The following is a 12,178-nucleotide window of genomic DNA, read 5'->3' as shown; positions in this document are numbered from 1 at the left end:
TACAGCTGTGACTTTTGGGACATCACCATTAACGTTAATGAGGCCACAGTGTCACATGACCCCAAAGCTCAGTTTTGGTTAGATTAGCATGCAAAAACATTTCACAGCAACTTTGACTGAAAAATATGACCCCTTAATCTTAAACCTGGAACAAATTGCTGTGTGTGTGTTTGTGTGTGTATGTATGCTCTGAGATTAAGAGGCTAACTAGCTTTGAGACACTAACCTGCCAGCCAGCTGATCCATTAGCCTAATGGCATGGACACTAACGCGGCTTATGGGGGGGGGGGGGGGCAGAGGGCTTTTTTGAAAATAGCACAGAACCAAGCCGTATCACGCGCTGACAAAATCCAAATCGGCCTCTTTCCTCTCACTTCATGGGTTTCTACCTCTCTGCCACCTCCTCTTCACTCCAGTGTTTCCCAAAATACCTGCCCCCTCCCTCTGTGAAAAAGGAGCAGGAAGTGCTGCCTAGCAACTGGTGGTCTGGCTGCCGTGGTAACCATTCACCTGGACGCCTCCTCCAAAAAGCAAACAGCGCGAGAGAAGATGGAGAGCCCAGCTGCACAGGTGCACGCACGGCTACAAAAACGCCACACGCGTGCACACATAAACAGTTGACAGGCGCGCTCTCATGTACACACATGTACACAAACACACACACACAGCTGTCCTTACATAACGGATGGTGTCCGCTGCATTTCTCCATCACATGCAGCTTTTTTCACAAAAGCCGCATTCAGCCGTTCCTGCTGCACCTTTTGGTCGCAGACACGGTCTGTCTGTTCAGCCCGCAAACTTTCAACATGACTTCTTTCTGGTGGCTTTACTTTAATCATCTGGATCTGTAGAAGAAAACAAAAAAAAACCTGATCCACAACCGTTTGGACCGTTGATGGTCTGGGCTGCCACGCTGGCACGCCCGTGCCAGCCGCCTGATGTGACGGAAATAACAAAGACGGGGAACAGACTGCATCAGCGCTGCAGGATCCACGGGACCGACACCTCCTACAGCACAACTCCCTGGGACGCTGTGAGGAACACAGGGCACCTCACACGACACATGGAACATGCTGGGGACTCCGTGGAGCATCCGTGTGACAGAAAACACAGCCGAAGAGACTGGGGACCAAAACCTCCCTAAAGATGTCGCCCCGCCGTTACCGTTTACATAAGCTTAGATGACAGGCTGTCTCAGAGAAGCTTAGGGTCTACCTCATTGATCGTATATAAGAACTGGATTGAGTGACCCCTCCGCCCCTCGCATTCCAAACAGGAAGTAGCCAGTGGCTCCAAGAAGCCAAAATCCCACAGAATTCTATAGAGAAATAAACAGCTGTTACTCATTCTATTGGTCAGAAGAACCCTTCTGGATCTGATACTTTTAAACATCTTCTTGAAAGTCCTCTTTTTATTTTTCTGTAGTGTAAGTCATTCCTTCGAATCCTGACCAATCAGATGCCTCCAATGTGTATGTGGCCTCATTCAAAGGATTTGATTGTCAGATTTCATGTACATCGCTTTCAAATGGTAGGGGTGTGACCTTTCAACAGGTTCCCACCTAATTGGTGAGAGAGGTTGCCATAGAAATCTTGACTAAGACCGATCACTGCGTATTGACAATTTCTGGTACCAACATTGCGAATAGTCCTTTTCTATGCGTGACGTCACACTCACTCAGTCCAGTTCTCATATACAGTCAATGGTCCACCAATACCAATCAATCAATGTTGATCATGGTTGTTCCCCAAGCCCAACCTTTTTCTGTCTGGGGCTTACATAGACTGCAAAGATCCTGGTCCTAAACGCAAATGGTTACTCCCCATACATCAGGTGGCAGTATGCTCTCTGTTTTATTGGTTCACTGCCCAACATGAAATGAAGGAGCTGGAAAAAAAAGGAGGTTTTCAGAACTGAAACTACTATTTTCCACTATGGTCTGCCTTGTTTATGTTATGATTCTTAGCCGAGCCATTTGGAGGTATTGAAACATGACACAGGGTGTTATGTAAGCTACATCCGAACGTCCTCTATCAAGTTTAGCACTCACCCTGGCACACCTCCACAAGCAGGCCAAGGACATCAACCAAATGAACAGGATTTTAGGAACAAACGACATTTATTTGCACAGAAAAAATGGCACGAGTGTCGGCTGCTCAAGACAACTATTACGGTAGTAACATTTAGTTTAGCATTAGGGCTGGGCGACATGACCTAAAAATAAAAATTCCTGATTTTATTTTCTTTTAGTTGTGCATGTAAACATTTGGACACAATCGTTGAAATAAATAAAATCTCAGATTTTATTTTTCTTATTCGATTTCTGATTTTTACCCAATCCCCCACCCCACCGCCACCACCCCACCGCCACCACCCCCACTTAAGGAAAGCAATAAGTAGAAACGGCAGACAACTTAAAGCAGATTTTGCTTTTATTTAATCAAACGCAAGACAAATGTAACCCCCATTTCTGGGATGAATAATATATAAATGAACACACTCTTGGAATCAAAGTCCCAGCTGTGTTTTATGTCACACTTTGTAGTCTAGACCAGTGTTTTTCAACCAGTGTGCCGCGGCACACTAGTGTGCCATGGGAGATGGTCAGGCTTTTAACCCATGATGCATTGGGTTAAAAGTGACAGTGTCTCAGCGCACAATGAGTCTTCGATGTTAAATGTCTTGAAATCACAACGAACACACATCAAACAGTTTTTAAAACTTAATTTTTATCACATCTTTTAGAAAAAAAAACAGCTGCAACTTCCAGCTTTTTCTGCCACAATTATCACAAAAATGCAAGTGAGATTGCGAAGGGGCTGTACATCAATACAGACTATGAGTTTCTTTTTTTTTTTCTTTGGATGCTGGTGTGCCGCGGGACTTTTGTCAAGGTTAAAGTGTGCCGTGGCTCCAAAAAGGTTGAAAAACACTGTTCTAGACTAAAAGGAGACAAACATTCACCTTGAGAATAACACCATTTTCTAAAGGATTAACAATACAGCTCATATCTGGGGTCTAAGGTTTTAAATAAATTTATAAACCCCGTCTTCTCCACGGTATATAAGGGTACCATGTCTTTGGCTATATGCAAAGCGACCGCTTCGGTGATTGTTCTCCACCGTGCCCCTTTCCTAAGGATGAGTACTGAGCCCCGGTATTGAACGAGCCCCGGGGCAACATTCTTCAAGACCGCAGTGTTGTTAAGATCTGACCTCAACGGTTCTGCTATCGGTACCGGAGAAGTCGCTTTTTTTTTTGTCCGACAAGATATAAACCAGAGCTGTGACGGTGTGGGATTTTTGACCGCGGTGATGACGCAGCAGGAGTCGTGGTCATACCCCCCCGCCCTCCCCGCCGAACACAAAATCCCCCAGCGGCAAATAAATACAATTCATAATTACATCCCAGTATTCTTTATTAACAAATAACAGTAACAAATAACTACTAACTAACTAATGAACTAACTATATAGGTGTTGTAGAGTGTGTGTGTGTGTGTGTGTGTGTGTGTCAGCACGCAGCGTGTGAAAGAGGAATGAGCGCGTGCCGCGCAAGAGTGAGTGAGTGAGTGAGTGAGTGAGTGAGTGAGTGATTAAGTGAGTGAGTGAGTGAGTGATTAAGTGAGTGAGTGAGTGAGTGAGTGAGTGAGTGAGTGAGTGAGTGAGTGAGTGAGTGAGTGAGTGAGTGAGTGAGTGAGTGAGTGAGTGAGTGAGTGAGTGATTAAGTGAGTGAGTGAGTGAGTGATTAAGTGAGTGAGTGAGTGAGTGAGTGAGTGAGTGAGTGAGTGAGTGAGTGAGTGAGTGAGTGAGTGAGTGAGTGAGTGAGTGAGTGAGTGAGTGAGTGAGTGAGTGAGTGAGTGAGTGAGTGAGTGAGTGAGTGAGTGAGTGAGTGAGTGAGTGAGTGAGTGAGTGAGTGGTGTTACGGAGGGAAGGAGAACAGTATAACAGGTTTCCCCCAGGTGTTGGAATAGGTTTGTGGTGCTGCTGCCTTTGACTGCGATGGGCTTTAGGCAAATGTTGCAGCGTGGGGGGGGGGGGGGGGTCTCTTCCTCCACGTCTGTGGCAGTAAACCCGTACCAGGTCCAAACAACAGATGATTTTATTCCTTTCTTAGGAAAGGTTGTTGTTTGTCGCGTGCCATACTGCCGTGTAAAACTAGCGCTACGGAAGCTCTGGGGAGCCAAAAACCCGCCACATAAAAACTTGACTTAGTTATTTTTGAAATCACCCGGAATAAAAAATTCGAATTAATTCATTCAATCGATTTTTCGCCCAGGCCTACTTAGCATGTGTCAAGTTTCTGCTCTTCAGCTCTCACAGTACCCATTTAAAGTTCTGGTCAACTCAATGGACAAATAAGTAGAACCCATTTAGAACTACTCACTTTGTTGTGTGAGGAGTGTTCATGTGTTGATAGCAGATCTGTGATTTCACAGCAGTTTGTCCATCCAGCTTCTAAACCCACTTTGTCCTGTGCAGAGTCACAGGGGTTACTGACGTCCATCCCAGCTACCGTAGGGCGAAGGTAAGGCACATCCTTAGCAAGTGGACAATCCATCGCCACACACAGACACACTTAAGAAACTATTTAGTCACAAATCAACCTTTGAATCCTACTTCAGGACTGTGGAAGCGGGAGTGCTCTGGAACAAACCAAACCCACAGAAAGATCCATCCAGGATTCGAACCAGGGTCTTCTCACCGTGGGGTAAGCACTACACCTTTGTGCAACCCCACAGTTGTCAGAGTCTGTCTCACATCTTCAAGACCTTTTCTTTTTCACTAATCCGTGAAACAATCCACTTCTTGTCTTGGTTTTGTTTTCTCTGTGGTGAGCTTCAAAGCTGAGATAACGGTGAAGTGTCCACTTTTCACCACCAACCTTCTGCCCCAGATCAGAAGACGCAGAGCAGACGGCTCTGGTTTCTCTTTATCTCACGTGAGCTGATTAGTTTCAATAAGCCGTTTAGACGCAACTTCACTTCAATCAACATCCCTTAGACATTAAAGGGCTGTTTTTAAACAGCTTGTTTGATTCAAACTTAGACGTACCTGACAAATCTAGTTTAAACCTCGGTCACACGCACCCATACGGAGGGTTGACCTGTACGAGGGCTGTGGGGTTTCGGTTTTCCAGGACCGTAGAGGGTCCTAAAAGGATCACGGGTGTCTTGCAGTTCTTTTGAGGCTCGTGCGACCACCTCCAGGGATGTATTGAAAATGAAACATACCATTGCTGTGCATGTTGTAAATGTATCAAGACGTTAAGGATGATAAAAGTTGCACACACTTGTGACGTACGGTGATGCTGTGGTTAGGTGTCCCTCCACCGTACTACAGTTCTTATCAGACATTCATAGGACACCAACAGAACATACCTGTGTTTTACCTATTTCCCCCTACTTCCTCTCAAATGTTGTATCGGTGTTCACTACGACCTGTCACTCGCAACATGTCCACAGGAAAAAATGTGCAGAAATATTTTTTTCTCAATGGGCTCCCAGAGCGCTCTACAACCCTGGATATTTCAGGCGGGCCACCGCAAACGCCACATATCCACTCGTAAGGGCAGCTGTGACTACGGCCACGTCAGGTTTTGTGCAGTGAAATGAAGACAGGTAAGAATGAAACAAGCTGAAAAAAAGAGAGGAAAATCTGTCTGCAGTGACAGAACCGACCACCCTTCAGCCGCCCGAACCTCCAGCTGCAACATGAGGTGCTGATGTGAGATCTGGTGCCGAACCACTTTTGTGTTGGCGCTCATATGAACTGAGAACTGAGCGTGAGACAACTCAACGATTTACACAACAAAAAGTGTCGTTCGGTGGCAAAAAATAAAAACTCATAGAAGCTGATGTGAACATACAGTTGAGCATCATTGTGTTTGGTTTTACCTTCAGCAAGTTGCGTTATTAAGATAGAACTTTGAGTAACTACAGAGATTTGGTAAATATACTATAATTATTATACTGCAATCCTATGAGGCTAAAGCTACGCTCACACCACCCTCGGAAACGCACGTTCAAGTAGACACTTCCAATGAAGAGTCAGTTTCCGGGCCCCACGTGCATTACAAGCTAAACCAGGTCGAACCAATCAGGGACTCGGATCTGGTGATGACGTTGGGACGGTTTCACAGACGTGCCAACCACTTAAAAGTTGATCATGGAGGAGAAATTCATCATTGCGATTTGTGTCCAGCCGGAATTCTATGACACCGATATATATCAGAATAGATCTGGAAAAGAAAAAGCCTGGAGGCAGATTTGTGAGCTTTGCTCTGCTTTAACGTTTCACACAAAGCATCTTAACTGTAGGTGGCGGACATGCGCTAGTAAACAGTAGAAGAAGAACAAGAATCCCCTTCTTGCTTGTCCAGTGTGAACACTATGGACTATACCCGCATTCCAGAATTTCCGCATGACATGCTTGGGGTGAATGCAGCATCAGAGCCAGAACCGAAGGAGTGATGGTCTGTGACACGCAGTAAAGATAAGTCTACAATACGAAACACAGCAATGTATTTCTCTGTGAAATAATACTAAATAATACTAGCTGGTTTCTGGAGCAATTCCAGAGAATTTGGACGCTACGAAACACCCAGAACTCACAATAGTAAAGATTTCCTAAGTTAATTGTCCTGTCTGAGCTGATGTTTCTCCTCTGTCAGCATCCCCTCGGTAAAGCATGAAGACACGGTAACGTGAGTACAAAGGTCCATCTCTCATTGCCATGGCCCTTTGAAGGATCAAAGGAGGCAGAGAACACACGTGCATTTACGCAAAGCAGCTTGCTATTTATAAAGATGCAAAAGACATTTTTATGAATCTGAAGGTTTTTAGAGGATCGCTCATTCAAATCCACTAATTAGCACCCAGGACAGGTGAAGGGGACCTCAAGCCGGAGAGACCACTTTACTTGGGGGCCCCTCCGTGCCCGCTCTGCTGTAGCGCCCCTGGAACAGATGCAGCCTGGACCGGTTCCAGTCCCACTAACCGGCCGCAGACTAAAGCCGGTGAAGTCCCGGTCAAACGGCGTTAGTTACCCGTCTCCAGGTGGTCAGCTGTCAGCATCTGTCGGTCCGGCCACGAGGACACTCCAACGTTCCGGGAGAGGACGCGGGTCGTAGAGATGACGTCAGCGGCTCGACGGCACAAACGCCACTCTGTAGGAACACAGGCGACACGCACGCATTCGCAGTAGTCCTGCGCGCGCGCACACCCGCGCGCGCTCCTCTCTGCGTCACGGTGCTTTCTGTGGCGTGGATGTCGGCGAGGTTGAGGTGAACTCCCGTCGGCCCCTGAGAGCGGCCGGGGCTCGCTGTCCACCCAGGGGTCGGCGTGTCCCCCCTCCCAAGGCCCGCTGACGGCCCCCGCAGACGGCCTCCGGGCTTCAGGAGAAGCTGCAGCTGAAAGGCGGGAGCTTCAACACCTCCATGTTGACAGTCTCTGCCCCTCCTCCGCGCTCGCGCACTCTACCGACAACAACATTACCGACGTCATCCTGCCACGTGACCAGTCTGCTGAGCTAAAAATAGATTCGACGAAAACTGAGAGAGAGAAAGTCAGGGAGACAGACGCGCCTTTCTTCCTCTCTGTGTTGCGTTTAAGGACCGCGCCGAATGCGGGATTTCTTGTAGAGCCACTCAAACTCCTAGAAAGTTTTTGCTGCAGTCATTGTCTAATATTATATGGCATCGTATAATGTAATAATCATTTATCAATAATCTTATACTAATTTCAACCCGTGTCTAAATTCTGTATTTCCTTCCTTCCACTTTCGGCTTCTCCCATCAGGGGTCGCCACAGCAAACAAGTCGCATGATAAATTTGGCAATGTTTTACGCCGGATGCCCTTCCTGACGCAACCTTCACTAACCGGGCAATTTCGGATTATTTAAATCTGCTTAAGTGTTGAATTCAGATAAAACAGTTGCAGCACTTTGCTTTAATAATCATGTAGATGTTGAATATGACAGCCCAAACAATACATTTTAGTCCTCCACTTTATCCTAATTCAGATATTCTTGAGTTGTAATTTGTGACATACAGTTGAACAGTTATTATTCATTCCTTAAAGCGCTGTCTTTTCTGGTCCATCCATTCTCTAAACCCACTTCAGCCCTTTTGGGGTCACAACGTTGCTGGAGTGAATGCAGGACACACAGTGGATGGGTTGCCAGTGTGTCGCAGTGCCAACTACACAGGCTCACATTCCCATCTAGGGACAAATTAGAATCACCAACTAACCTATGAAGCATGTTTTTGGAGGAGGAGAACATGCACACTCCGCACAGCTGGGATTCCAACCAGCACCTTCTCACTGGGAGGCGCCACAGTGCAGCCCTACTATTTTATCATCTTTTAATGTTCCTTTGTAGGAATGCCTTGTTTCCAACCTCCTGCATGATATAAAAACAAAAACATATTGGCTTTTACTCCTGCAAAAGTATATTGCATTATTTATGGTTGTCCAACATCAAAACGTTTAACATATTGTTGTCCCTCTTAAGAAAAATATCATAAGAAAGAACAGATTGGCTTCTAAGTTTAGTTCTCCTGACTATTCATCGCAAGTTGAATCAGACAAAAAAAAGGTTTATTCCAGCCAGACTGACTGAAGTCACGAGTCTGTTGATCAATGTATTTCCTCAGATCTAAGAAATGAAGACCGCACGAGTTTCCTCACAAACAAAAAAGCTCCATAAGAAAAAGAAATCCAGTCAAACATTCCAAAAACTGCAGCCGAGTCAGCTAAGTCAAGAACTCGTAATATCATACTGCAAATCTCCAATTTCTCTTACATGCAAACAGTTAAAACAAATCTGTGTTGGGCCCAGTCCAGTTCCAAGCATGTTTTCATTGGATAAAGTGAAAATTGTAACCTTTACGGGTTGTGTAATAAAGTGATGGGAGCTCAGCAGATAGATAATGATACAATTTTATGTCAGACATATATTTTAAAAGGGAAATTTTGATTTAAAAAGTACAGGAAACATTCGAAAGGCAGTTTAGGTGGCAGAAAATAAAAAAAACATGAATGCACTCTTTGTGGCTAAAACAGTGTTATTATTTTAAAGCAGAGTGCTAAAACCTTTCAAAAGGTGGTTGAATGGTTGCTGTCCTTAAAAAACAAAAACTTCTGAAATGACTTAAGTGTAATTCATCAACTGTGAGGGCGTGCTTTAGTTGAGAGGGACAATCCGATGACCTCCTCATTAAAGGACACGTGAAAGTCAATTGTCCTTTAAAGCAATAACAATTCCTTTCAGTTGTTACATGATGATGCTGGCTATATTTGTCTATTAAACCAAGAGAAGTCTCCCAGTTCACAAAACTTCCAGCATGTCTCAAGGATTTAAAGGCTTTGAAGACTCAGACTATAGTGAGCCAAATTCTAAATGTTGCATTGATGGAAGTTTTTCTTATTTTTCATCTGCTCCTGATTCGCTATGATTTAAATAAAGAAATACTCAGAAATGTTGTTTTAATCTTTATTATAAATAAGTCAATATATATATATATATTTGTTCTCCATAATGAGCAAAATGCTGCAAGAACTTGTTAAAACACCACGGTTTTCACTGGAGAGGGTCTTTAAGAGATTCAAATACAGAAAAGCTGCAGTGATTGATTTGAAGTTTAAGTTGTGGTCAAAAAACAATTTAATGACCAATTCAGACAGGTTTACACATTTGTTTTAGTTGGAAAAAGAAATTTAAGGTTTTACGTGTTGATCATTTTAATTCAATCTTTACCCAATTATGTTTTTATATTTAACTGGGTGTTTTAGTGTTTTAGTTTCTTGGTGTTTTCGTTTTTCTTAGGAAAAAAAAACCCAACCCTTTAATATTGCCTTGAATGGGTTCTCTCAAATCAAAAAACACATTTCACAAACAGGCAACTTTGTTTTGCTGCATCTTCATCTTCTGTAGGACCAATTTTGAAGGGATTAATAGATTTGGCTTTAACTTTTCTCTTAATTGTCAAAGTGAAAGCTAATAAACTGTGGCTCCAACTTCAGCCTGATACAGACCAGTCCATGAAATTATCAAACATTTAACTGGTCAGTGGGGCAAACGGCTGATCCATCCTTCAGCTGTTGAGTAATTCCTGTAGGGATGAAATCACATTTTAATTGTTCTCAGGATTGGATAAAATTGGATGGTTTTCATTGGAGCACAATAAGAAAAGGCCGTTTAAAGATATTTTGCTTTTGTATTTGAACAAACTGTCAAAATACATAATACCCAACAACGTTCTAAAAATAACTGAGCTCCATGCTGCTTAAACTGCACCCTGAATTCAGATGGTCTATCTCTTTTTTGTATAGGCTGGCTTCTGTCCATCCAAGATGCAGATGATGAGGATGCTTTCATCAGGTGTTTGACAGTCAGCTGTCCAGACGTGCAGCTGTTGGTGAACGGAGAGGATTGCAGCGGTGAGAGGATGAAGCCTGGTGGAGATTCCTGATCGTCCAGGGGTCACAGACATGTTTCCACAGCTTCATGAACAACTGTCAGGACGTATGGGATCCACCTGTATGCGACTCAGGCACATAAAGCATGGAGGCCTTTTTCTGGGAGCAGGGCTGGAATTATGGTGTTAGACAGTCTCTGTGTGGGACAGGATGAGGGAGGATGAAATGACAGTTCAGGTCAACAGCATAATCAATAGATCTGTTGGCTTCTTTTTTTATCAAACTGCACTACATCCAGAATAATTGCTTTAAGGTGAGACAAGACAAAGTGTTCAAAAGACTTTATCACCATAGATACCCTGCAAATTAGCCCAATATGATTTGGTCCTTTGACTTTTGTCTTTCTGGGGAAAAGGGACAAAGACGATAGTATTAGAGTATACTGGCACACGGCTTACAGACAGTTTTAACACCTTTCTGGAAGAGGCCTAAGCAGTCGAGGCTGAGGATATAAATATCTTTCCTCTTCACACAGAATGACTGAAATACAGATCTGTGTGGAGAAGGAGGAGCAGGAGGAGGAGGACGGCAGGAAAAGAGGAGAGTGACAATGTGAAGGCTGGCGAGAGACAGCGAGAAGAAAAACAGCGCAGGAGGCTCGAGTGGACGGGAGGGACGTGAAAACGAAGGAAAGAGCTCCTCTGGCAAGGATGCTGTTACCATGGAGACCGGCCCAAGTCAGGCCTCTCATCCTCAGGTGCCTCCTGGGCTCCACAGATTGGTGCAGATCTTTAAAGCAAAGAGCTGCCGATTGGCTGACAGAGTGGACGGTCAGAGGTCATCTATATTGTCATTTCGCTTCGTTCTCAGTCCTTCACTTCTTATGTTTTACAACATAAAGATGTTTCAAAAAAAGTAAATTACAAATCCTAGATAAATGAACAGGTTAAAAAAAAGACCAATTCAGCTTTTGTGACATTCCTTAAGGCCCGTTCACACCGGGACGAATTTCGCCGGCGATTTTCGCTGACGTTTATCGCCTCGTGGCTAAACAAAGGGCACCAATGTGAGTGTGCACACCGACGCGAAAAAACGCCACGCGTCAAAGCGTCAAAAAAAAAAAACGCCTCGGGTTCGTTTTTCTTTCCGACGCGTCGCGTCGAAATCTATTCGACCAATGAGAATGGCGCTTTTGCACACGTGTCTGGAGCTTCTGAAGTTACAGTAAAACACAACTTGGGGGCGCTCAAACACAAAACTGCCTTGCTGAGCACACATACCAGCGAAGAAGATAGACGTCAAGTAGCGTCTACACTGCCGCGAAGAAATAATGACGGACATTCTAAAATATCCTCGATGCTTGAAATATTCATGTTTTCTTTGTATGATTCTGACAAGCGCGTAAATACTTGCTCTCTTCTTCTGAGTGAAAAGCGACTTTAAGAAGCCTAAAGTTGCGCAGCGCCACCTTGTGTACAGGAGTATTTCTGTTTACATTAAGCGCCATCTAATGTCAGGGAATGAAATTGCATGTTCGCTCGGCTCATCGTCAGCGAAAATCGCCTGGGTGTGAACACAAAAAACGTGGCGAAAAACGCTGGCGAATATTCGTCCCGGTGTGTACGGGCCTTTAGGTAGAGTCTTCTAATGCGGTAGAGTTGAGGAGGTGTTTCAAAACAGATGCACACAATGCAGATGTGCAGATTTTAGATTCAGCTGTTTCAGAACAAAGGCTTCAGACGCAGACACCGCAGGTGT

General features: G+C 44.4%; 1 protein-coding gene across 2 annotated transcripts in view; it reads right to left on the bottom strand.

Moving 5' to 3' along the window:
- hdac5 (histone deacetylase 5) overlaps positions 1–7,494 on the bottom strand; it is a 40,014-nt gene extending 32,520 nt beyond the window's left edge. Inside the window, exons 1-2 of one of the 2 annotated variants that reach the window (XM_023957815.1) lie at positions 7,047–7,494; positions 679–845 (exon numbers count right to left, since the gene is read on the bottom strand). In XM_023957815.1, the coding sequence (XP_023813583.1) occupies positions 679–709 (31 nt within the window). In that variant the 5' untranslated portion in view covers positions 710–845; positions 7,047–7,494. The remainder of the gene's footprint in view (positions 1–678; positions 846–7,046) is intronic. The other variant, XM_023957816.1, reaches the window with a different exon arrangement.
- Positions 7,495–12,178: the final 4,684 nt, after the last annotated feature.

Source organism: Oryzias latipes, chromosome 8 (genome assembly GCF_002234675.1).
Source record: "Oryzias latipes chromosome 8, ASM223467v1".
NCBI lineage: Eukaryota > Metazoa > Chordata > Actinopteri > Beloniformes > Adrianichthyidae > Oryzias > Oryzias latipes.
Note: the sequence above shows the minus strand (reverse complement) of the source record. Positions and strands in the feature narration are given on the sequence as shown.